Source organism: Dioscorea cayenensis, chromosome 4 (assembly GCF_009730915.1).
Source record: "Dioscorea cayenensis subsp. rotundata cultivar TDr96_F1 chromosome 4, TDr96_F1_v2_PseudoChromosome.rev07_lg8_w22 25.fasta, whole genome shotgun sequence".
NCBI lineage: Eukaryota > Viridiplantae > Streptophyta > Magnoliopsida > Dioscoreales > Dioscoreaceae > Dioscorea > Dioscorea cayenensis.
Window position 1 is genome coordinate 7,772,654 of NC_052474.1, and position 26,984 is coordinate 7,799,637.

The window sequence follows — 26,984 nt, forward strand, 5'->3', positions numbered from 1 at the left end:
ATCAAGTCGGTTGGGGTATCATCAACTTGTTATAGTTTAACAGCGCCTTGCTTGGGAAATGGTGGTGGAAAGTTCTAATGAACCCGTCCTAGTGTGGCCTGGCACCTATTCTTCATAACTACTTTTCCCAGCATCCTAGGTGGAACCTCTGTTTGACTCGCCATCGTCGGGGCTCTTTCTTCTGGCAAGGTCTCTACCCGTCCCTGGAGGCTTTTAGATCCTGCCTGCGGTCTGTGGTTGTGAATGGCGAATCCACGCTCTTCTGGTTCAATAATTGGGTTGAAGGGTGCGCGCCTAGATACCGCTGGGGGAAAGAGTTTCGGTTGGCTGCCAACCCTTACGCTACCGTTAAGGAGGCTCTCGGTAACCTCTCTTCGGTGGATATGTCTCAGGACCCGCTCCTGACTGAGGTCAGATCTTGGATCTCCTCCTCCTCTAGGGTGGACGACCAGGATCAAAAATTCTGGAAGCTGATGGTGGACGGCTCTTTCACTGTTAGATCTTTTTATAGATTCTTAATCGATCGGGGAAAACGGTGCAAATTCACTCCTTTGATCCTTAAGTGCTTTGTCCCCCGTAAAATCTCAGTCTTCTGTTGGCTTGAATGGGATAAGAAGATCCTCACTCTTGATAAGCTTTTTGTCAGGAGATGTAATTTTTCCTCTACGACAACGTGTCTTCACTGTCTCTCGGATATTGAGTCGGTTGACCATCTTTTCTTCATGTGCTCGGTGGCTAAGGAGATTTGAAACCACCTTGCTCGTCTATCTAATTTCCAGAGAGCCCCTTTGTCCAGTGTGGACCTTTGGGATAGCTTCCTTGTTTGTTGGTTGCGAGAGCGGTCATTTGGCAGATTTGGCTTGCTAGAAATAACTCTGTTTTTAATTCAGTTTTTATTTCTGTGACTCGCCTTTATGTCCGAAAAATTTGTTTCATGTTCCTCTCATGGATTCCAGCAGCCTCCTGCTAGAGACTTGCACTAGTCGGAGGGGTTCTATTTCGCGCTAAGGCGCTTTATTCAGTTCTCAGGTCCATCTTCCAGTGAGGAGCTTGTTCCTGACATGCACGATGATTTCTTTGGCTAGTTGTTGCTCCTGATGTGCTGCCTAGTTAAGGAGGAGACCCTCTCTCCTTCTAGCTGTCTTGTTTTGTGGCTTGTCTTATCCCACTTCTAGTGGTTCTATTGTCTTGTCTGTTCCTATGATGTGTTTCGGTTCCGGGTGGAGCCCCTCCCCCCTCTTTTGTACTGGTTGCTTTGTACCGTTCTTCATTTTAATGCATTTGTGATTTATCCACTTTATCAAAAAAAAAAAATCTCGCATTAAGCTTACCGAGCCAATGCAGGACAGCTTGGGCGTGGTACTATAGCACTAGTGTGAAAGGCGTTGCGTTGGACCTGAGCCGGCACAACCCATTTGACACCTCTACCAACCGCATTGGGCATAGTGTGAAAGGTGTTGATATGGGGATTTAAAACTCTCAAGTTTAAGTTCTGCTAGATGCCATGGTGGTAATAGATCCCTGGTTATGATTATGAACTTGCAGTCAAAAACCCATATCACTAGGTAGGGGCGCACGAGCTGGACAATCATTTCTCAGCCTGTGCGCACACCCTTGACTATTATGTTGCATTTGTAAAAAAAAAAGTTTAGTTGGAGTCGATTCATTTTATTCAAACCATTAAATAAACAATATATTGATAGCTCAAATGCATTTCATTATGAATTAAATGTGGATAAACCACAAATTTATTGAGATAAAACTGAAATATAGGGGAAGAGTCAACCCTCACCAGCAGTGAGGGAAAGCAAAGAAACAACAAAACACCAAAAAATAAAAAGGAGAAAATACAGATAAAGGCAAGGCAGGCGGAAAATGCCGTCGGCATCTCAGGCCTGCAAAGTAGGGAGTCAGGGAACCCTACTCCTGTATATCGTCGTGGTCGTGATCGCCAGCTGGGTTAGGAACTCTAGCGCTGAGAAAGTTGAGGGAGCGTTTGATTTTGTGCGAGGCTTCATTGAGTGAAAGCTGGTGCCTATCAGCAACTGTTGAAAACCAAGAAAGAAGCATAATAACAGTTTTAGAAATAATGTAATAATGATGTGAAGCATTCATTTGAAAAATACGAGTATTCCGTTCGATCCAGATATTCCACAGAACAGCGCGGGAAATGAGGTCCCAAAGAACTCGGTGCTGAGCAATAAGGGAAGGCAGCCAGGTGGTCCAAATTGAGGGAATAGACTGTGGGGGAGGGATGGAATCCAAAACATGGTGGAAGAAATTCCAGATACGTTTGGAGAACTCACAGTTGAGGAAAAGATGATTCAGGTCTTCAGTAGCATTGTGACAAAGAACACAAGTATCTGAAGTGTAGTGAGATAAACACCCTTTCTTAAAAAGGTTTTCTAGTGTGAGGATTTTGTCTTCTCCAGCGAGCCAGCAAAAAAGGGTAATTTTACTAGGGCAACGGATTTTTCAGAAGTAAAGGGTAATGCGAAGAACGCAATCCGCCATCAATAAGGAATTTGTAAAAAGATTTGACAGTGAAATTCCCACTTTTTTCTGGCGCCCAAAAATTAGTGTCATCCTGGATATGAGAACAGTCAGGGATGATTTTTTTTTTTTTATCTTAAAGATGTTGCATAAATTAAATTTTATTCCTACCAAAAGGCTCAAAATAAAATAAAGTAAAATAAAAAAAATAAAATAACAAGTTGTCAACACTAGTCCTAACAACAAGACACATTCTTTTTCATATGGAGGACTCCACTCAAATCCCATCCCAAGAATGTTGAATAGGATCCTCTGTGTGGGTATAAATGGTGAGTCACCTGTGCACAGGGTGAGGTCGCATGGTGCATTCAATACATCCATGCACACTTTTGGTTTAGTGGAATTTGTCCACTTAGTAAATTGAGCGTATGTCTTTAATCCAAAATTTTTATATTTCTATTAATCTTCACCTTTAAAACTTAAAAATTGCTAATTCAGGTCCCTACTAATCAAGATTTCTAGATAATTTTTTTTTTATGTTAAACAGAAATTAAAATTTTAAATATATTTCAACAACCAAAGAGCTGTCACACCCTCTTCAAACGAAGGTTTCACTCCAAAGTTCAACATCAAGACTCCAGATTGGGAATCAATTTGCTCACACGATCGTCTCTGAGTATTTGTTCAACATAAATCTAATTAGAGGGAATGCATTCATGCTCTTCACATCCAAAAAGCCAACCAAAACAAATGGCTCTTCTTCTTCTTCTTCCCAACAAATCCTTAAGCCTCGCCATCTTGTGCCTTCTTGTTCACCATGTCAACGCCGGAATCCTGAGTTTCTCTCCAATCACAGCCAACTGCACCGGTGGTAACTACACAGACAACAGCATCTTCTCCACCAACCTCAACTCCCTCCTCTCCACCTTCAATTCTAAATCCTCATCCTCCAACTCTACATATCAAATCTCAGGCACTGTCTATGGCCTCTTCTTCTGCACTGGTGACCTCTCACAAGAAAACTGCCAGGCCTGCATCCAATCAGCCATTAAAAACATCTCTGAGAAGTGCCCAAGCTCAAAACAAGCCATCATATGGTATGACTACTGCGAACTACGTTACTCTGACACCAACTTCTTTGGATTCCCAGACACCAATGGTTTCTCCATGATCAATCCCTATGAGAACACCAGTTCATCAGAGCCAATGGAGGTGATGTCCCAGTTGGTCAAAGAGGCCCCATCCCAAGTACCCGTTATGTTCTCTTACAGAGCATTGCCCCCTGAACGCTTGTATGCTCTGGCACAGTGTTCACCAGACTTAACCGCAGAAGGATGCAGTCGTTGCTTGACTACTATCTTGGCAAACATCAAAGCTTGTTGTACAATGAGGAAGGGATGGAGATATCTGGCTACTAGCTGTTGGATACGGTATGAAGCTACTCCTTTCCTTCAGAACCTTCAGGGAGTTTATATAGAGGTCACTCAGAGCTCTTGCCCCTACCAAGACTCCATTCCTAATGACCTGATTCTCAACGACATTCTCTCTGATTTGATGACAAACACTCCGTTGAAGGGCGGGTTCTATAACACTAGTGAAGGGGAGACGATGAACAAGCTCTATGGCCTAGCACTATGCCGAGGAGATCTAGCTCCACAAGGGGATTCTTGCGAAACCTGTCTACAGAATGCAAGAAACAGCATTCTAGAAGATTGCACAAACAAGACACAAGCCATTGAATGGTATAAGAGCTGTTTTATTAAGTACTCCAACCAGAGTTTTTTTGGGGTTGTGGATACTGATGGAAGGACAATGTGTGGAACTGAACAAAGTAACCAGATTGCTGCCAATATCACCACCGGAATGGTACAGGGACTCATTCGCGATGCAGTTAATAGTCCAACATTTTTAGGAGTCGGAAAGGTATTGTGCATATATATTTTAGATATGCATTACAGATAATAGTCCTACCAGTGTGACTTCATCTAATGTCGAATTATAACAGATTGCGATCAATAGTTCTCTGGAGAGCTATGCGCTTGTGCAGTGCACAAGAGACCTCAGCAGAGAGGGTTGTGAGGATTGCTTGTAGAGAGGGATGAATATTTCTTTGCAAAACTGTGCATTGACTCAAGGATGGCGATATCTCTCTGGCAGCTGCACCTTGAGGTATGAGGCCTTTCCCTTTTTTGACACCTCAGTGATACCAGAAGGTACTCCTACACAAGAATTTGGTGGTGAGTGTTCAGATGTATATTGAAATCTATATTTGTTTAATTAAAGCATGCAGAAGTGTTGGATGATGAGTGGTTTGTTATTTGAATTGGCAGTAAGGAAGAAGTCATCCAATGTTAGTGTTCTGGTTATTGTCATGCCAATTGTGGGATTCATTCTCTTGGCTACTTGTCTCTCTTGTCTGTGCTGGAAATTGAGGCAGAAACATGGTACATTCTCGTCAGTAATTGATTCTGATTGTCTGGTGTTTGTTTATGTCAGTGATATATATTGTGAAGCTGCTAACAAATTATTGTTTCAATGTGGTCAGCAAGCAAAAGAGCTCAGTTTGATAAATACATGCCTCTGAGTAGTATACAAACAGCTACAAATAATTTTGCCGATCAAAATAAGCTTGGTGAGGGTGGATTTGGCCCTGTTTATAAAGTAAATTCGTCGCACTAATTGTATTCATTTTTGTAGGACTGCAACTAATAGTCAATAGAGTTAATGATAGTAGATTATTATGCATGCAGGGTGTGCTGAAGAATGGAACAGAGATCGCTGTTAAGAGACTCTCAACAGCATCCAAGCAAGGTGCCACTGAATTTGAGAATGAGGTCAAGTTAATTGCGAAACTCCAGCACAGAAATCTTGTGAGAATGCTTGGTTGGTGTGTTGAGAAAGAAGAGAAGCTACTTGTCTATGAATACCTACCAAACAAGGGTCTTGATGCTCTTCTATTTGGTCAGTTGCAAATCAAACAGCTTTCTCTCTTCATATATTCAAACAATCATACATTGTTTCTTTTCCCTTGATTCCATTGCCAGATTCTGAAAAGCGGGTGCAATTGGATTGGAATCAACGGCTTCAGATCATCGGAGGAATTGCCAGAGGCCTTGTCTATCTCCATGAAGACTCACTGCTCAAAGTCATTCACAGGGACCTCAAAGCCAGTAATGTTTTGTTAGACAACAAACTGACACCCAAGATCTCAGACTTTGGCATGGCCAAGATATATGGAGGAGATGAAATTGAAGCCAATTCAAGCAGAGTTGTTGGAACCTAGTAAGAAAAACTCCTCTCTTTGATGTCTGTTCTGTTAAACTATACCCTCCCATACTAATTCTAAACCTGAAATTTCAAACAGTGGATACATGGCCCCAGAATATGCAATGGTAGGGCTATTCTCCGTAAAGTCTGATTGTTTTAGCTTTGGAGTCCTCTTATTAGAAGTACTAACTGCACAAAGGAATGGAAGAGCACACTTTGAAGAATATGGCCAAACTCTTATCAGACATGTAAGTTCATGATATGTTAATTGATACTAATTAAAGCAGGTGCTTAACTATAAATTACATATTGGAATAAAAACAGATGTGGCATTTGTGGACTGAAAACAAAGCTGGAGTTGGTGGATCCTTTGCTTGAAGGTTCATATTCAACTGATGAAGCAATAAAGTTGATCAAAATAGGATTGTTGTGTGTCCAAGAGAATGTGGAAGAGAGGCCAACAATGTCTCTGGTTATTCATATGCTGAGGAGCAGTGGCCACAGTGTTTTCCCAACACCCAGCCAGCCTCCTTCATTCATAACTCGGCCAAGAAACATTCAGATTCTTGCATCTTCATCAAGCTCTCAGTCACATGCAACCGTTGTTCCCTCCGTCAATGATGTTACCAATTCTGATCTCCTGCCAAGATAGACTACTGTTGGTAAAATTCTTCCTTTGCTGCGTTGAATTTTTAGTTGGTGACCTCTGCTTGTTTATGTTTGTCTAGTGTTATAAAGAATATTATTTATTATCTTGTATACTAGAAATTTGGTAAGCAGTGGCTTGGTAATCTACATGAGAATATATTCAGTTGAAGTGAAATTACATGTTGAGTTAAAAGAATTTTTATGGTCGGAAATGAAGCCCTACTATGTTTTTTCTTTAAATTGGATAAACCACAAATTTATTAGCAAGCCAAAAAGAGTGAACAAACAATTTGAGCAAACAGACAAGGAACTAAAAAAAACATGCAGAAAAGGAAAAAAAGCTAGACCCACAAAATGACAAAGGGAAAACAGAAGACTAGGAGTGCATCACCAGAGGTGTTACATTCCTAAATCCAAAAGCAATAAAAAATGAACAGACGACCGACGACTGAGATGACGAAGTCCACCAAGAGGCAACTGAGGTCTTTTCAGTCGAGTGAAGGAGGATCACTCTTGAGGCTGTGTAGGTACCGAGTTGCTGGCAAGGTCAGTTGATATGGCACTCAGGAGAGAGAGAGAGCGCTTGACAGACAGAATGGTATCACTGGAAATTTGCTAGGTTGGGTCTCTAGCTGTAGAAAGTCAAGCAAGAAGTATATGAAAAATTTTAAACAAAATCAAAGCTGTAGAGAGAGAGAGAGAGAGAGAGAGAGAGAGAGACGTAATTAAAAATGCGGTTATTTTTTCACAGCCAAATATTTTAGAAAATAGCTCTAGAAAGAAGATCCCAGAAGGAACGTTGGGTCATTTCAAAGGACGGGATCTAAGTCGTCCAAACCTCTTCAATTGAACGTGAAAGCGAATGGAAATTAAGGTTATGCATGAAGAAAGTATAAATGCGGGTAACAAAATCACATTCTAACAAAAGATGGTCCACTATTTCTGAGTTTTGGTGGCATAGAACACAAGTATTTATCGCATTCTGGAAGTTGCAACCTTTTTTTGCAAGATTGGAAAGAGTCAAAATTTTATTTTCACTAGTGCGCCACCAAAAAAGAGTAATTTTGCTTGGGCAATCCACTTTCCAAAAAATTAGAATAAAGTGGATTCGCAATCCTCCATCAATTAGGAACTTGTAAAGTGATCTAACCGAGCGGATGCCTCGTGGAAGAGGGATTGCAATCTGGAAGGGATTGCAAGAGGGTTGGAAGATCCTTAGAGGATGCCTTGCGAAAGAGGGACTCCCATATAGAGATATTCTGAAGAAATTGTCTGAGCGTGATCCAGGGTGCTAAATAATTGTTAAAGAGAGCAGGGCACAGGTCTTTAGAAGCTCGACCAGTTGTCGAACCAGAAGAAGGTGGTAGCACCATTATGTATTGCTTTTGAGTTACAGGCTCTGAAAGCAGGTAGAATCAGGATGATACCTGCCTAGAAAAAAGATTTGTTTCCAGGCAGAGAGTGAAAAAGTGGCCTTTGAGGTCCTCTACTAAGATAATTTTGGTGGATAACTTTAGACTAGTACCCTTGATGTCCGATATAAATTTTCCAACACTATTTGGCTAGCAGAGTGTTATTGAAGGAATGAAGATTGAGAATACCCTACCCACCCATCCATACTGCATGGATGGCATAACCTATCCCATTTTACCAAGCGCACGTCTTTTGATCCCAATTCTGGTACTTTCCAAAGAAATCTCTGCAGATCTTGTCTATCTCTTTAATTACCCAAGTGGTAATTTGAAGATAGACATCTAGTATGTAGTAATAGAGGAGAGGACTGAATTGAGAAAAGTAAGACAACCCTAAGGGAGAGGTAATTGGCTTTCCAGGATGATAATTTGGCTCCAACCATCAGTACTCCTAGGTAAGTAAGAGGGAGAAAATACCTTGCACAATTTAGGATTGAAGCACTAGGTTGAAACATGAAGTTTGTTGAGTATAGGAAACTCTTGTTGTAATTGATGGTAAGGCTAGAGATACCTTCAAAGAGGTAAAGGATAAGCTTGATAATAAGCAGGTTTTCTTACCCTCCCACTGAGAAAATGATAAGATCATCAACAAATTGAAGATGACAAATGTTGCCCGAAGATCCAATTGGAACACCCAGAAGGACGTTGTTCCGAAGAGCGTTAGTGAACATCGCACTTAGAGTATCAATTACTAGTGCGAAGAGAAAAGGGGGGAAAGGATCTCCTTGGCACAATCCTCGTTTACAACGAATGAAGCCATGTGGTTTCCTATTCACTAACACTTGAGCTTTGGAGGTGCTAAGCATGTTGAAAATCCATGAGACACAACAAGGACTAAATCCTCTAGTTGAAAGAATATCTAAAAATTCCAATCTAGTGAATCAAAGGTTTTAGCAAAGTCTACTTTAAAAGCATAACCTAGGAACTTTTGCTTTTGGAGATGAAAGATTAATTCTTGAGAAGTAATAATCTTTAATGAAGGTTGATTATGAATCATCAACCATAAAGTTTATCACTTTCCCTAGTCTATTAGTGAGCACTTTAGAAATAATTTTACAAGAAGATTTATCAAGTTGATAGGGTGAAAGTCAAAAACCTTTTCAGGTGAACTGTTTTTAGAAATCAAAACAATATGGATCCAATTGATAAGTTCTAGATTAGCCCTTCATTCGAAGAAATCTTTGCAGAGCAAAAAAAAAAAAAGGAATCGTTCACTAAGTCCCAATGTTTTTGGAAGAAAAAAACAGGGAAACCATTACCTTGGGGCTTTATCAGCACCCAAGTCAAACACTGCCTATTTAATTTCTTCTTAAGAAAAGGGCTAGTCCAAGTTGGAAAGATCTACTCTTTCTTTATAACTGAACAGATGTTGCCAGTCCAGTAGAAATCGAGAAGGCCTAGAGGTACCAAATAGAAGCCCAGTTGATTTGAATAGACCTTGCCCGAATTTTGGTTCCCCTCAATCCAAGAACTATTGAAGCAGATTCTAGGAATAAAATATCTGTTGCATCTCTCATAAGCAACCGAATGAAAGAATTTTGTATTAGAATCCTCTTCTTTGAGCCAGGTGATTCTGGATCTTTGTCACCAATATGTTTCTTCTTTTTTTGGAGAGTATATAAATCCAAGTGTAATTGTGAGACACGTTGTGACTGTGTCTAGAAGCTCTCTACTCTCACTAATGGTATCCAGGGAGTTTAGTTCCAAGATCAAGGCTTTTTGTGAATTGAAATGGAATTGAAGTTCTTGAACACCTATTTCTTGAGATTAGCTTTTAAGAGAATGAGTTTTTTTAGAAAAAATGAAGGTGCCACATCCTTCCGAGTTGGTTTTTCACCGCCACTCTTGAATTAAAGGACTTAAGTGATCGTTTGAGTACCAAGATTTTTCCAAGCATAAAATACGAGATCTCTGAGAGTGTGAACCAAAATCTAGACAAATGAGAGCATTGTCTGAGCCAAATCTAAGCAGAGCGAATTGACTTGATCTGGGAAAAGCAGAGTACCAATCATGAGAAAGAGAGGAAAAGATCTAAATGTGTCCAAATTGGGTTTGATTGACCATTGGTCTAGGTAAAACCTCTACCATGAAGAGAATGATCAGAGAGACTAAGCTCATTTAGGAAATTTTGAGCGAAGCAAGGTCACCTAAATTAGGAAGGCCTCTATTCTTATCATTCATGGAGAAAATCTGTGTTAAAGTCTCCACAAAGGTCCCAATTAGTCGAACTCAATCCTTAAACAAGACGAAGTTCGTTCCAAAAATCATTTCTGATTAACCGGGAATTAGGTCCATAAACAGTTGTGCAATACCAAGGAAGGTTGTCGAATCTATTTGTGAACTTTAAGGTGAGCGAAAAAGTCTCGGAATGAATTAAAAATCCAATCACTTTGGTACTATCCCAAGACAGAATGATGCCTCCCGAGGGACCAATAGCAAGAATAAATTCAAAATAGCCAAGAAGTCTTCCACCGATCGTTCTCCAAATAAATCGATGAAGATCTTGTAGTTTGGATTCCTGTAAACAGACTATATCTGCTTTCACCGAAAATAAGAAATCCCTAACTAGGTGGTGTTTAGAGGGCTTACCTAAACCCCTACTATGTGATTTCCTACTTTTTTTTATTTTTTTATTATTTTATTTTATATTTTTTTACAAAAGTGGCAAGTTGGTATTTTTTTTATTTTTTTTATTGTATTGTGTTTTCTATAATTTTATTTTATTTTTTTAAAAAATTATGATGCTATAAATTAAAAATTTGATATTTTATTTTTCTTACATCTCAAAGTTTGTTTTTTTTAAACAAATTGACTATAATTTTCATAATATATAAGCAGTCAATTATTTGACCCATCTGGCAAAGCCACATTGCTATCGCCTACCATTTGACTGATTTTTTTTAAAAAATTATAGTCTAAATTATATTAAAAAGAGAGTAAGTACAAAAAAATCCAAACAAGAGCCGGCATAAAATTTAATTTTTAATTATAAAAAAATTAATAAATTGTGGAAAGATCTTAAAATACCAAAATCAATACTAAATTTTTTTTAAAAAAATAATATTGTGCTTTATCTATATGTTGCTTTTTTTTTTTTAAAAAAAAAACTAAGCTATTTTATAGATAGAATAATGCAAATATTTATTGGTCTCATGACCATAAATTAAATGATGCATGCATATTATTTAAGTAGTGTAAAAACTACTAATTTTAATTTGAAACTGTGAATAGAAAAGAATTATATTATAATTATTTTTTTTTTTTCAAATTTGCTACATAGCTAACATAACAGAGGAAGTTACATCTTCTAACTTTCAATCAAATATTTTTTTTTCTGCCAAGCATGAACCAACATTTTCTTTTATTTTTTTATTTTTTTATTTTTTATTTTTTGCAATTTATCGCTTTTTATGTTGATTCATCATTCTTTGGTGCTAGCTATATGAGAAACCAGTTGTCTATGTTCTCTACTATCAAATGAAATATCAGTTTTTTGTTAACTTTATCTTCTATGCCTAACTACTCTCTTATAGGAGTGGAAACAAGATGGGGAATCCCAGATCCTCACAAGGACCTACTCTAACCAGAAGGAGATTCCTCGATTATGGGGGTCAGAACTAGGGCCAATTTGACGCTATTTCATGGAATGAGACTGGGAATGGGTAGGGGCTGAAAAAGCATTTCCCGTCCTATGGGATATCTAATATGATAAAATTGCATATTAACTATTTAACATGTTATATAATTATAGCAAGATTTTGTCCTATTTGTATAAATTCAAAATTCTATATTTTGATTTATATTAATTAGCATCTAATATAGTATTTTTTTTTTTAGGTTTTTATATGGTAGTTTGTGTTTAATTTAATGAATAATATGTCATGAGTATATTACCAAATATATTCATTTTAATAATTAATAATTAAAAAAAAAACTAAATTCATGAGTAGCAAGTATGAGGATGGGAAGATGATGGCTCTCATTGGGGAGTTAAAAGTTGGGGCCAAAGATTCTCCATCCCTGACCTTGGGTAAGGTGAGGGAGGGGCCTCCTCATCCCCAACTGCCTTGTTACCATCCTTACTCCCTACAAATATATATATATATATATATATATATATATATATATATATATATATATATATATATATAAATGATAGTTCTTTGACTTAATTGGCATTATCTCCTTTTAACATCATATTTTTTTGCATCAAAAAATTTGTGATGTTATTATTGCCATTGGTGGCGTTAAGCTTATCTACAGTGTGCAGTGTAAGGCAATTAATTTTATTTATGTTCTAAAATGATAAAAGTTCAAAGATGAGAAAATTTCAAAAGCTTCATAAATTAATAAATCCTCAAAATTAAAATTTGAAAACAAAAATTCATATTGAATAAGTACTATAAACCATTGATCTCTTACTTGCAGGTAAATATCCTGTAGCATCACCAAACTATGGCCAAATATCAAAAGGGATACCAACCTTAATTCGTATCTTTTTGAGTACCATAATTTGATTTCGTTTCAACGGGAGGGTACCCGCTTATTTCTAGTGATAATTTTCTGACATGGCCGCCGGAACGACGACGTGGACCAGCTTATGACAACTCAGTTGATGACGTGGAAGCGCCAGCGAGGCTGTTTTAATCCACATCACCCCCATGAGTGTCCACATCAGTTTCCCGCCCACTCGTCTTCCTTTCCCTCGTCTTCTTCATCTCCTGCCCTCTCTTCTCATTCTCAATCGTTTGGTTTTTTCCTTCTCCTTCTTCTTTTCCTCATTCTCCTCCTCCTCCTTCTTCTTCTTCTTGCAGAATCTAGTATACAGTTTTATACAATTGATTTAGTAAATATTAATCTAGTATTCAAAAATTATATTACCAGATGTATGTTGCGGCCTCTAAAATTAATATTACCATGTGTATGTTGTATGTTGTGGGCTCTAAATTTCTGCCCTTATTACAACATCCAAAACCCACTACAACTGCAAGCATGACAATTACAAAATGAAACTAGCTGTCAAAATTCTTGAATGAGATTGAGCAAAGGAGAAGCCCTTTAGAAGAACCCTCACTGTGATTTTGCTTTCAGGTATGTGAAGCGAAGAAGAAGAAGAAAAAGGAGGAGGAGGAGGAGAAGGAGGAGGAGGAGGAGGCGGAGGAGGAAAAGAAGAAGGAGAAGGAAAAAACCAGACGATTGAGAATGAGAAGAGAGGGCAGGAGACGAAGAAGACGAGGGAAAGGAAGACGAGTGGGCGGGAGACTGATGTGGACACTCACGGGGGTGATGTGGATTAAAATGAGTGATGGGCATTAAAACAGCCTCGCTGGCGCTTCCACGTCATCAACTGAGCTGTCATAAGCTGGTCCACGTGGTCGTTCCGGCGGCCACGTCAGAAAATTATCACCGGAAATAAGCGGGTACCCTCCCGTTGAAGCAAAATCAAATTATGGTACTCAAAAAGATACAAATTAAAGGTTGGTATCCCTTTTGATATTTGGCCATAGTTTGGTGATGCTACAGGATATTTACCCCTTACTTGCTAATACCATAGATAAACTAGCTTTGGTCTATTGTGGAGAGTTTGACTCTAAGCATTAGAGCCCAAACCCAAACAGGGTTTTCCCAGTCAAATCTTTTGAAATTTCTTTTAATGACAATTGTAGGGGATGTAATATTAAACCGTTCATTTAAAAATGAGCCCTACCCTTTAGGGCTTGCTTGGGAGAGGTGAAGGAGGGGTTTATAATGGAAGGTAGGGTAGGGTAAAGTAAGGGAAATGGAGTTTTTAAGTTATACCTTGTTTGGGACAAAGGTAAGATAAATGGAGGTTACCAAACCTTGTAATGCTTGGATTGAAGGTAATAGAGGGGAAATATTTTATGGTAATATTACTAAAATACCCTTACAAGAAAAAAGACACATAAGACATATAATTATGTAAAACTATCTATTGATTATATTTATCTATTGATTTTTTCTTATACTTTTCTTCATGTATTTCTATTAAATATTTATGCACTCCAAAAATGCAGATTTTAGAATAAACTATAGGCATTAAATGAGTACAAACTGAACAATAACTCAACCCGCCATTGATATGCCAACATATTGCCCTCATCAATCTTCCAGCTCAAAATGATATCAGGTGTCCAAGAATTATGTGCAACAAGTTGGATGCTTACATTTCTCAAGGATGTAGTTTCTAAACTAGTTTCTAATGTACAAACTATCATATAAACCATTTAACCTACTATCTCAAAAGATCAATTGCAGTATAACTTGAACGAAATTTTGCATCAAATAATCATCAATCCAACTAGATGTGTTAGCTCTACAAGAATTAGTTTCAATAGCATCCTGCATGAAAGAAGAACAGAAGATCATTAGGGACATTCATGTGTAAGTTTCATCAGCTACATCAAGTTTTCCACAGAAAGTAATTTACTTTGTAACTTAACTTTCGTTTTCCAACGATCTGAATGACAAATGAGAGTGCAAAACCAAAAGGTAACAAAAATCAACACACTTCAGTTCATCACTTGTGAGCACAAAGAAGGTTTTGACTATAGCCCTCACAGAACAAAAAGCTAAGAAAGAAAATGAGACATCCATCACAAGATATCAATAACCTAATCATCCTCATCCTTCTCAGCAACGCCAATCATGTAGTTAAGAGCCATCATAAATCTAGTCTCCATCTCATCCACTCTCTTGTCCACCACTCCCTGTGCCACCACCTGCACCGCCGCCTTCTCTGAGTCCTCATCCATATCCATGTCTTCAAGCTAGATCAAAGAAGAGTATCAAGAGAAAAGGAAATTCGACTGGCATTAGGATGAGCAATTAGACTACCAGCTTGAGCATCTCCTGGAGGACAGAGATGACCTGGTTGCCGTCTTTGAGGAAGATCTAGTAATCCTCAAAGTCCCAACTTTCAGAGTTATCAGGAGTGGGGAAAGAGGTTCTGGCAGTGGAACCGAGCATGGAGTAGCGGAAAGAGGTGGAACCGCTACGCTTGTCAGTGGAGAAGGAGATGGATGGGATGCTGAGCAGTGATGAGGGATGTGAGGGTGGGGTTGCAGCGAGAGAAGACGGAGTACAGAGAAAGGAGAGTGGGGAGAAGAGAGCCCCGACCACCATTGTTGTCCTTTGTTTGGAGCTTGGCTCTTCAAATGGATGTAAATTTTTGAAAGGTCAAGGGTATTTTGGTCCAAATAAAAAGCAAAACCTTCTTAACACCCCAATTTGGAGGGTTGAGAAAATGTGGTAAATGGAGGTTTCTCAACCCTCCATTTAACCCCCTCAAACCCTACCCTTTACATAACCCTGGATCCAAACAAGGGTTGGTTGATAACTTTACCTTACAAAACCTCCAATAACCCTCTCCCAAGTGAGTATTAACATATTCATGTGGTTAGCCTAGGACAAAAAAATCCTCACAATTAAAAACCTCGCCATAAGATGTTGTAATAGGCTCCGCACCTCCACATGTATCATGTGCTTGGTTGCAATCGAAGTTGTGGAGCACCTCTTCTTTTATTGTCTGGTTGCATCATAACTTTGGAATTTCTATGGAAGTCTCCAAAGCCTTCATCCCTACCAAGATCCTTTGATAATTTTTCAAGTTTTGGGAGATCTAACCTCTACAGTGCACCAAAGAAGACCAGAGACTTGTTATCCAAATCGGTTATTTGAATGTTATCTTGGATTTTTTTAGCTCTAGAGTTGTTATCCAAAGCGACTCATTTTATATAAACTAGAGTTGTTTTTTTTTTTAATAAAAGGAGCTCACGAGCTTTTATTGAAGAAGAAAAAAGTTACAAAGACAAAAACAAAATATAGAAGCACGTAGAGGAACAGCTAGAAATCAAAACCAGCATTTCTAATACACTTCATAAGCCAAAACGGAAGCTCACGACCATGAAGGAAAAGAGTAAGACAATTTAAATTGACACCATGAATTGCAAGTTTACACACAGGAATAGCCCAAGTCTTAGGAGTAAGGTGAACATGAGATTGGCTACAGAATTTAGGATATGCTCCAAATTTGGAGATCCAGCACAAGGTTGCAAGCGATTAATAACTTTAAAGGCCTCAGTATTGGTGATGAAAATGTGTCACGGCCCGAACACGGCTCACCAGACCCGGTGCGCAGACAAACGGCCGCAGACCCACAAGGCGTGAGCCCCATAGGCCTGCAAGGCCTCAAAAATCTGATCCGAGATGAGCAAAAATTATAATAACCCTAAGCGAAAGTTACAAGATTACAAACTCTACAAAAGTACACAATACTTGGATATAGAATGCCAAAAATACAAAAATACGAGGGATACACAATAACAAGAACTTAAAAATTTACAATAGGATAAGACAACAACTACTGCATAATCTCTCAAGATGCACGCCCGATCTATCACTTTTTGATCCGAAAAAGGATTTAAAGAAAATCCATGAGCTCACTAGCCCGAGAAGTAATCCGAAAATTGTCTTAAAAACAATGAGACTTTTACTGAATCTCGATTTCAGATATTAAGAATAATTCAAAGTTTAAACATAGATTAAACAAATACAAAAATAAATGGTTCAACAGAGGTATAGTTCTCAAGTAGTAACACTATTCAAGATAACTAAAAATCAAAAAGAATACTGGGGTTTTCGAACTCAGAATAATTATTCGCTGTAAATGAGCATAGGTCTTCAAAACATAATTTAAACAAAAACAAAATACAAAGTGAAATATTCTAATAAAGAATATTTACAAATATGATTTATCGAATTCAAAAACCCGTAAATACGATATCAAAAAAATACGTAAAATTTCAAGGCAGGGACAAATATTTGTGTTTTTTTGCGAAATTCAAAAATCAAAAAGGGCAAACCCAAAAAAATAACAAATTGAAGAGTATGTCTCCAAATTTCATCGTAAGTGCCAAAGGTCATTTGTTTATCCTCGGTGATGATCCGAGCCAAAAATAATGAGATATCATTTATTTACCCTCGGTAACCCGAGATTGAATACCGGTGGCCGTTGATTATTTCACCGAACGGACACGGTGCTAAACTCGCAGCCTCACTTTCCCAAAATTACTTGTCGACAAGGTCGTGGTTTAACCCCCCACCGATGTGGTTGCATATCGCTCATTTGGAGATCAAAAGCATTCAAACAAAAAAACTCAAGGTTGAAATGCGTAATATTCATGAATTTTTCCAAATATTCAAACAAACGTAAATACATAATTTCAAAATCCCAATTTAGGAAAAATAACTGAAAATACAGAAATTACTTACAAAATTAAATAAATAATTTCCCAAATCATTACTAAAAACTAATCACTATGCACATTTATATCTCACAAGCTCTGCATAACAATACTTCTAATATGTCTCATTTCAAAATGCATAACTCCCAGAATTTAACATCAGATGCAAAGATATTTTGTAGTAAGTAACTTAGGAAAATTCTGAACCTTTTCCTTGTTTAATACTTGACCCAATTTTAGTCTCCAAGAATGAGAAAGATCATGTTAAATCTGAAGATTCTGCATATAGATGTCATCATGTGCAAGTCTTTTTAATGGGTCATAACTCATAATCTATAAATCCAATAAACATGAAATTTTGCAAATTGAAGGTCATGGTAATAAGGAATATTTTCTATACTGAACACTTTGCCTAATTTTACATATTAAATCCGGAAATTGGCCTCTAAATCTGCATGTCTACACAATAATACCTCCAAGACATGTCAACTATAATTGATCATATCTTATAGAATATATATCCAATAAATATGAAATTTGGCAGGTAGATAGATCAAAGAAATCATTACAATTTTTCAATTTTAACCATCTGGAAATTGTGCTTCTATGACCTCCGAATTTAGGCCCCAATTCCCATTCAACTCATTATCATAACTTAAAAATTCATTCTAGCAATTTCATGCATGAACATAGAATGTCGAAGTCTCAAATCTGTAATAATCCAGCCCTAATAAACCTTGAAATATTGACTCTAAAACCACCAAATCATTTAATTTATTTCCCAAGTGCTAACCTCACAATTTTAGTAAGGATACCATCAAGGAAAGGCTATGATCTCCACCCTAGATAGTAAGTTAAAACCCTGAAATTCAAGACTCAACCTTGCCACTGGATTGTAGTACCACATTTCTCTTGATGTATTCACATCTAACATTCACCTACTCACCTACATTAACATTTTCTCTAAACACATATATGCCCATCAAATCTGTACATCGACTCAAGATTATTAATAATTAGCATACACCCTTTAAAAACATAAAAAGCATCCACTATACCTTAACTCAAGAGCTTTTGGTCTTATCATCATACCATAATATGATCATAACCACATCGTATAAGAACAAATAGATAATAAGGATCTGGTTACAACCAAATATTCTAATATAAATGATGCATTAACGTTTCAAGATAAGTAGTAGCCATTCTAAAAATAACATACCAAAACATAAATACTAAGTCCATAGCTAATTAAAGCCATAAATCAGAAATACATGAAAATACCTATTCGACAATAGATAATTTTATAATTAATACAATAAGCAAGAATATCATAATAAAATAATAGATAATAATTTTGCCAAGAAAAGAAATTCTTCAAATAATGAAAACATGAGTTCTCGGGTGATTACTTACCTGGTATTGCCTAAGTGCAAAAATGAGGTCCAAGACCACTCCCTAAAACGATCCTAAAACCCAATGATTTACCAAAGTTAGAACAAAATCACTCTAATCACAAGTTAAAACACTAACCAAATATTTCTTTTACATTCTCTAGAGAGAGAAACCAAAATAAAGAAATAAATAAATAAACTAAATAAAATAAGTGTCTTGCATGTATTCTAGCAGGAACTCACCTAGGAAATTAAATGCATCTCAAAAGCATTAACCAATTAACATGATTAAAATTAAAGTGATCCAATGCTTAACCTCCAATCATTTGACATTTGTCTTGAACCAATATTTCAACTTGATAAGAATCTCCACCATCCAATCTAAACACATTCCACTACAATGCTTCCCTCATACACTTAAACTATCACTATTACTAATCACAAGAAATATACATTGCTTTTAGCTTTGCAATATCATTCCACCAACTTAACAAATGATGTACAACTAGACCTATAGAATAAGGGTATGTATATAACTAGTTATACATATCCAACATATGAAAATAAATAAAAATAAAAATAAAAAAGAATTTCAAAAGAAGGATGAGGGATGCAGTCAACAATTTGAAATCAATATGCAGCTACAACAAACTCACAAGATGGAAGGATAGAGTGAGATCAAAACTCCAAATAGATGTAAAAACCTTGGCCTTAACATGCAGATCATGCATTCAATAATACCATTATTATCTAAGACAACATGACAATCATCATCCAAGTATTTTCAAGCACTACAACATCTAATAATTAAATAGAAGGAAAGGCTAGGAGATTACATGGAAGATTGACAAAATCAGGAAAAGAAATATATGCGGTTGAGTCCACAAACTCATCATCGGACGTTCACCGGAGGATTGCCGGAAGTTCGCCGGAGGAGATCACAGCTCTCTCTCTCTCTCTCTCTCTCTCTTTCTCTAAATGGATAGAAGAAAGGATGCTAAAGGCTCAGGCTCCATTGTCAATAACAAGATGGCAACAAGGACAAGTTTAAGACAAGTTTCATGAAATTATGCAAAAGTTTACATAATTTTGGCCAGGAATCCTGGGCTCTCATGGCTTTTACAAATGAATGAGGACAAGGAAGCTGGGGCCCACAAAATGTGCCGAATCTGGAGACCTAACTGAACAACACACTCAATAGCAACTTCCAAATCAAGAAGTTCAGCAATCGCAACACACTGAGAAAGGATGGAACAGGATCCTGCAAAGGATAAAGAATAATTAGGATTAGAGCAAAAGAAACCTACACCACTTACCTCATTTGCAACAATCCAATGATTGGAGATGAAGAGGAATGAACCGGAATCATTGGAAAAATTATTAAGATGAAGAGGAATGACTAGAGTTGGTTCAAGTGGTTAAGATTTGGGCTACTAAATTCATTAATTTTTAGCATTCAAATATTTATATATGTAAATAAAAAATAAAAAATAAAACTCCGGTGAAGATTTTTTATAAGACTCTTTAGTACTCCGTTTTTAAATGGTTAATTAAAAAAAACAAAGCCATGTTAAAAGTTCTAGCTCGGCAGCCCAAGTTTTTAATCAAGCATCTTGCCCATTGAACCCATCAGGCTGCGGCCTTGGCCATTGCTTTCATATTTGAACTCTTCTCTTAAGAAAATATTTCATTTGCTCTGTTCCCATTGATCATATGAACTTGTGTGGTTGGCCAATAAGTCTTCCATCCAAGTCAACCATGGGTGGCTCCAGTGGCGGAGCCAGAGATTATGGGGCAGGGGGGCGAATTACGAAAAAATTAATTAATTAATAAATTTTTTAATTTTTTTAAATTTATCCATATGTTAATTTTAAATCATACATTTTTAAAAAAACTGTATACTCCGAATATAATTTTATATATTATATAAACTAATTTATAAAAACCAAAAACTAAAACATAGATTTTTTTTAAATATACTATATGAAATAATTTATAAAATATTAATAGATCAAATAAAAAAATTTGAAAATAATTTTTAAAAAATTATTACGCTTTAGAGGATAGTTATTAATTTGTTAATTTATAAAATATTAATAGATCAAATAAAAACTTTGTAAATAAATTTTTAAAAAATTATTATGCTTTAGAGGATAGGTATTAATTTGTTAATTTATAAAATATTAATAAATCAAATAAAAAAGTTTGTAAATAAATTTTTAAAAAATTATTACTCTTTAGAGGATAAGTATTAATTTGTTAAAAAATATTTTTTTTTAAATAAAAACCCTTAAAAAGGGAGGGAAGTTTAAAAAATATTTTTTTTAAATAAAAACCCTTAAAAAGGGAGGGAAGTTTAAAAAATATTTTTTTTAAAATAAAAACCCCTAAAATAGGGAGGGATATTGGAGAGAGAGAGACAGTTTTTTGAAAAAATAAAAATACAAAAGGGGGATTTTACCAGATAAATATATAGATATATATATATATATATATATATATATATATATATATATATATATATATATATATATATATATATAGAGAGAGAGAGAGAGAGAGAGAGAGAGAAATAAAAATAAAAACAGAAATGGGGGACGGGAAGGGGTGGTGGTTCGCCGGTGAGCGAGGATGGCGGAGAGAGAGAAAGGGATAAAGCGGAGGGGGCGGGGGTTTCACGGGCGGCAGGAGGCGGCGAGAGAGAGAGGGTAAGAAGGAGCGGGGAGGGGTTCGCTGGCGACAGGGGCGGCCGCCCTCCCCCTCTCCCTCCGCCCCTGGGTGGCTCTAGTAATGGAACTCAGATGGCCACTAGACTCCCAAAATTAAAAGACGGCATTCGCCATTCATGGCCTTCTCTCTCATTCAATGTTATCCACTTTGACTTTAATGGCAACTCAATCATTCAAATGCAATTCAAGACTTTTGCATATTTTGATAGTCTTTATTTATTTATTTATTTACTTTAACATCTAGCGCATTCTATGAGGAAAAGTAGTCTATAAATTTTAAAATAAGGGAAATGAGAAGAAGCGGGTTTATATAAAATTTTATTTCGGTGAAAATATACTGAAATATATTTAGTTCAAAATCTAAAAAGTGTTGAAATAAGAAAAGTGGTACTTCCACCGTTTCAGAGTAAACGAATATCTAAATCACTGTAACCCATGTTCAAAATAAGTGAAAATAAATTTTTTAATTATATAAAAAAACTGAGCCATACCTTAATTAGGTTTTAATACACTTTTAAATTAAAAAAAATTCTTGTTAGTATTTATAAAAAGAAATCACAAGACAATCACTGCATAGTACAATAGTTTTTTAATTTGACAGTGAGTGAGTAGACACGTGTTTGAAACTTCACACCAGAGAAGTTGTAAAGTACTATACTCTTATTGTTCACTGAGACCACACACTGTACACTGAATCTTCGTGTGGGTCTTCTATGGGAGGAACTATATTCTCCACCCTTTCATGGTTATATGGCAGGGAAGATTTACTATCATAGGTTTATGGTCTCTAATATATCTTTTTGGGCGCTGTGGTAGGTCTTCATTGCCTGGATGTTAGACCGCCCGATATGATAAATTCCTAAGTGTTGTTAAGCCACCGTAGTTAGTGTATTTCCATGTCTACCTATATTCTTAAGTGGGGGCATTTATCACCTATTTGCAAAAATAAAAAATAAAAAAAAACACACACACACACACAAATCAGATAAAAAAGATAAGAACATAATAACATTTTAATAGCAATTTTAATCATTTTTACGCTATTGATTTTTTTAAAAAGAAATTTAAATAAGTTATATATGGAACTTTAAACCTTTAAATAAATAAAGAGTGAAATGAAAAATCAAATGTTATATTATAGAAGTGGTCGCTTAACTCTTCTTAACTCGGTTCTTTTGACTGTTCCAGTCTATTGGATGCCTGTGTTCAAACTCCCAGCCTGGGTGATTAAAGATATTGACAGGATTCGAAGGGACTTTCTTTGGAAAGACCTGAATTTGGGTTCTAAAGGTTTTAGATTGGTTGCTTGGAAAAAGATTTGCAGACCCCGAAACATGGGTGGTTGGGGAATCCTTAACCTTAAGGAATTCAATTGTGCTATATTTGGAAAATGGTGGTGGAAAATAACTTCTAATCCTAACTGCTGTTGGGCCAAAATTATTAAAGTTAACTACTTCTTCTTCAGAAACCCTCCTGGCCCACTCTTTCATTCACCACGAAGGAATAAATCTTTTGTTTGGGCAGGTACACTATCTTCCCTGATTCCTTATCGTTCCTGCTGTCACGCCCCAAACCTGGCTCCCCAGGCCCAGTGCACTGACAAACGGCCACACACCCACCAAGCTGAGGCCTAGTAGGCATGTAAGGCCTCAAAACCTGTTCTCAACAAATCACAAAAAAAGTCTAACAGAGAGCAAAGGCTAGAAACAAGAATGGAGTTCGAAAGACTAAAAAGAAATAACTAAGTGTCTTTAGCTGATTGCTACAAATTTAATCAAATAAAAACTATGCCCACAACAAAGCGGGACTTATTACATGCTAAGAAGATTGGCGGTGGCCCAGCGATCCCTGCTAAGCTATCCGTCACCGACCTCTACTCCCCGATCCGAAAGAAAAAAATAACAACAAAAATTTATGAGCTTGATGACCCGATGAAGCACCCACTAAAAAAATATAGGGATCACTTATCAAAAAAATCATAATTTAATAATTTGCAAAAACCAACCATAAGTTTAATTCACTTAACATAGATGTCAAAAATTAAGCATATAGGTCCCCCAAACAACTATTGCCCCAAAAACAAATCACAAAAATTCATATATTTACCCTCGGTGACCCGAGACAAAACAAAAAGTCATATTTTTTTACCCTCGGTGACCCGAGCCAAAAATTAACAAAGGCCGATATTCTGCACTGACGGCAAGCAGTGGGAAACTATAGTTTCTAGAACAAAATACGTGTCGACACGGTCAGTGTTTAACCCCCGATGTGAGGGGTTATTGCAAAGTTAGTTGGGGACTAGTTTTTATATCAAAAGTACCTTATGTTCACAAAGCGATGAACTAGCAAAAATTCAAAACAAGCAAAAGTACAAAAGTTTACGATAACATGATCCCATTTTTGTCATATCAAAAATAAACCAATTAATAGAATCCATACATTAATGAGATAATAAAAAAATAATAATATTTACTAAACAAAAATTAAATAAAATACCCAAAATCAGTAAAATAGAAAATCTGACTTAAATAAGTAACATAATTATAAATTAACTAAGTGTCTGATATAAACAAATAAATAAATAAAAGAAATTTTAGAAATCCTGGATTTAACAAAATGAATTAAAAAAAGAAATTCAGATTTTGAATATAATATAATTTAAACAAATGAAATAAAACTCAAATGATATGATCAGTATCCTTTTACGAAAAGGTACATAATATTTTAAAAATCTAAATAATCAACATTTAATGAATCCAGAACTCTTTGCTTAGAAACGTCTTTAATTTAAAATATTTTAAATAACTAAATGATAAATCCGAAATTAATCATACTGGAAAGGATAAGTCAGATTCATAACAGTAATCTAATCTTTATAAACATGAATACTTAAAATGATTAAATTCACAAATTTAGCTAGTGTCAAAGAACGTATAAATATAGCATAATTTATATGTGGGATACTTACCTGATATTCGCTAAACCCACAAAAATCCAAGTTGACTCCCACTTAACTCTCCACAAAAGAACCTATAGACATAAAATCAATTCAATAACCCTAACTTTACAAATTAACTAGGAGTCTTGGATTCCAAGTATAACACTTAATCTTATAAAGGATCAGAAAATAAATATCATTGGATACTATAAGACCTCAATCAAAACACTGCACATCCTAACCCAAACAGTACAGTGCATCAAGAAGAAAATTAAACTGCTAAAGCATTACTAATTAACCTTTGAAGAATAATATATATTCACACAATGGCATCCATAAATAACCAGGATAAAACATGGAGAAGTAAAGCTTGCCTAAATTCACTGAACCACTAACGGGAACTATAAAGAGCGTATTTAATAGAGAAACTTAAAAAGAACATGAAGAACCTACAAGCGGAGAACATCTAACATACAACACCAAACAAACACCCAACAACGCCAAACAAGACCACCACAAGGTGCAATCGGATGATCGCCTAACCTTGTATTTGGAAGTCGCTTAGATCCTCGTTTGACAATCGGGACTAGGAGAACCTCTCGATTACGCCACCACAGCGCTAAAGAGACGATAGGGAGAAGACTGTGAAGTTGTCCCTTTTTATTGAGATTTAAAAAAAAAATCGCACGGGTGGGAGGTTGCCTAAAATATGGGTAGAAGGTTATGAAAGGATAAGATAAAACTTTTAAATGAAACTAATTAAATTAAATAAAAAAACAAAAAGATAATTTTAAAGAGTGGGGTCCACAAACTCCTCCCTCCTTAGAAGGAGTTTAGTCCTCTAAACTTGTACCTAAGGTATCAAAAAAAAGATACGGATATCTCCCTTTTATCTCAGACTCCAACTCCCAAGTTGCTTCACGCTCTGAATGATTGCTCCATTGAACCTTGACATAAGAAATGACCCGGCTTCTCAATGTTTGCTCCTTAAAATCCACAATCTTTATTGGTTGCTCCTCATACGTCAAATCATTGCTAAGCTCAAAGTCAGAAAATTGTATCACATGGTCAGGATTCGGAATGAACTTCTTCAGCATAGAAACATGGAACACATCATGTGCAGAGAGCGAGTGAAGGTGGTAATGCAAGTCGATATGCCACCTCACCAATGCGTTCCAAAATCTCAAAGCGGACCCGATAAACCGAGGGCTGAGCTTCCCTCTCACACCAAAACGAATAACTCCTTTAGTGGGAGCTACTCTTAAGAACACATGATCACCCACGGAACTCCAAGCTTCTTCTCCTATTATCTGCATAACTTTTTACGCTAGCTCTGACGCTTTGCATGACGATCTACGATAAGACGAACTTTCTCCAGCGTCAACTGCACGATCTACGGCCCCTAACAATTTACGTTCTCCCACATCATCCCAACAAATAGGTGACCTACATCTCCCCGCCATACGATTGCCTCATAAGGAGCCATTTGAATACTTGACGATAAGCTGTTATTATAAGAAAAACTCTATCAATGGCAAATGTCGATCCCAAGAAGGCCCAAAATCAAGCATACAAGCCCGAAGCATATCCTCCAGAATCTGAATTGTTCTCTCGGGTCGCCCATCGGGTTTGTGGATGAAAAAGTCGTCTTTGAGCGTCAATTTGGTTCCTAAGGCCTTATGTAGACTCCTCCGGGAGTGTGCCACGAACCGCGTATCCCGATCGGACACAATAATACGAGGAACACCATGAAGTCTCACCACTCGATCAATGTACAACTCGACTAACTTCTCTAAAGTCATGCCGATCCCGACGGCCCAAGAGTGAGCGGACTTGGTCGACTGTCCACCACCACCCACACACTGTCGAAGCCTTTACTGGTTCGAGGAAACCCAGATACAAAATCCATAGCAATGTTCTCCCACTTCCACTCAGGAATGGGAAGAGGGTACAGAAGTCCCGCTGGCCTCTGATGCTCCACCTTGACCTGCTGACAGGGTCAAGCACATCGTCCTGACGCATGCGACATCTCTCTTCATGTTGTTCCACCAAAAGATATCCTTCAAATCCTTGTACATTTTGGTGCTTCGGGATGCACTTGAGTAGGCTGGTATAATGAGCTTCCTCCATGATTTCCCTTTTTTTCAATTACGAATTATTTGGAACACAAATCCGATCACGAATCTTCTTGAGCCATCTTCATGAATTCTAAACTGAACTTGGGTGCCCCTTTCCACTTCTTGCCGAATCTTACGCAGATAACCATCCACTTCTTGTCTTGCTTTAATCCTCTCGGATAGAGTAGGTCTCACCACTAAACACCGCTAAATACACGCGGTGTCCTTTAACACCACTTGTAGGTCCATTCGTCTCAAATCCTCCAAGATAGGCATCGGGAGGTGATTAATGTAACAACGCTCTTGAAAGATTTCCTACTAAGGGCATCGGCTACCACATTTGCCTTTCCGGGATGATAGGCGATGGTCGAAATCATAGTCTTTTCAATAACTCCAACCATCTCCTCTGTCTCATATTCAGCTCCTTTTGTGTGAAAATGTATTTAAGGCTCTTGTGATCTGTAAACACCTCACAAGTCTCCCCATACAAGTAATGCCTCCATATCTTGAGGGCAAAAAAATCACGCATGACTAACTCCGGATCATGAGTGGGATAGTTCACCTCAAATGGTTTCAAGCTGTCTAGAAGCATAAGCCACCACATGACCATTACTGCATCAATACACACCCAAGACCCAGTTTTACAAGCATCACTATAAATGG

At 37.0% G+C, this 26,984-nt stretch overlaps 2 protein-coding genes and 1 pseudogene across 2 annotated transcripts; 2 read left to right on the top strand and 1 right to left on the bottom strand.

Moving 5' to 3' along the window:
• The first annotated feature begins 3,192 nt into the window (after nucleotides 1-3,192).
• LOC120258647 (cysteine-rich repeat secretory protein 38-like) lies at nucleotides 3,193-4,585 on the top strand. The gene is made up of 3 exons (XM_039266098.1): nucleotides 3,193-4,235; nucleotides 4,326-4,416; nucleotides 4,499-4,585. The coding sequence occupies exons 1-3, from the start codon at nucleotides 3,202-3,204 to the stop codon at nucleotides 4,583-4,585; spliced, it is 1,212 nt and encodes a 403-aa protein (XP_039122032.1). The 5' UTR covers nucleotides 3,193-3,201.
• On the top strand, nucleotides 4,378-6,479 carry LOC120258339 (annotated as a pseudogene).
• Nucleotides 6,480-25,037: 18,558 nt separating this feature from the next.
• On the bottom strand, nucleotides 25,038-25,520 carry LOC120258648. Its single transcript, XM_039266099.1, has one exon. The coding sequence runs from the start codon at nucleotides 25,518-25,520 to the stop codon at nucleotides 25,038-25,040; it is 483 nt and encodes a 160-aa protein (XP_039122033.1).
• Between the last annotated feature and the right edge of the window lie 1,464 nt (nucleotides 25,521-26,984).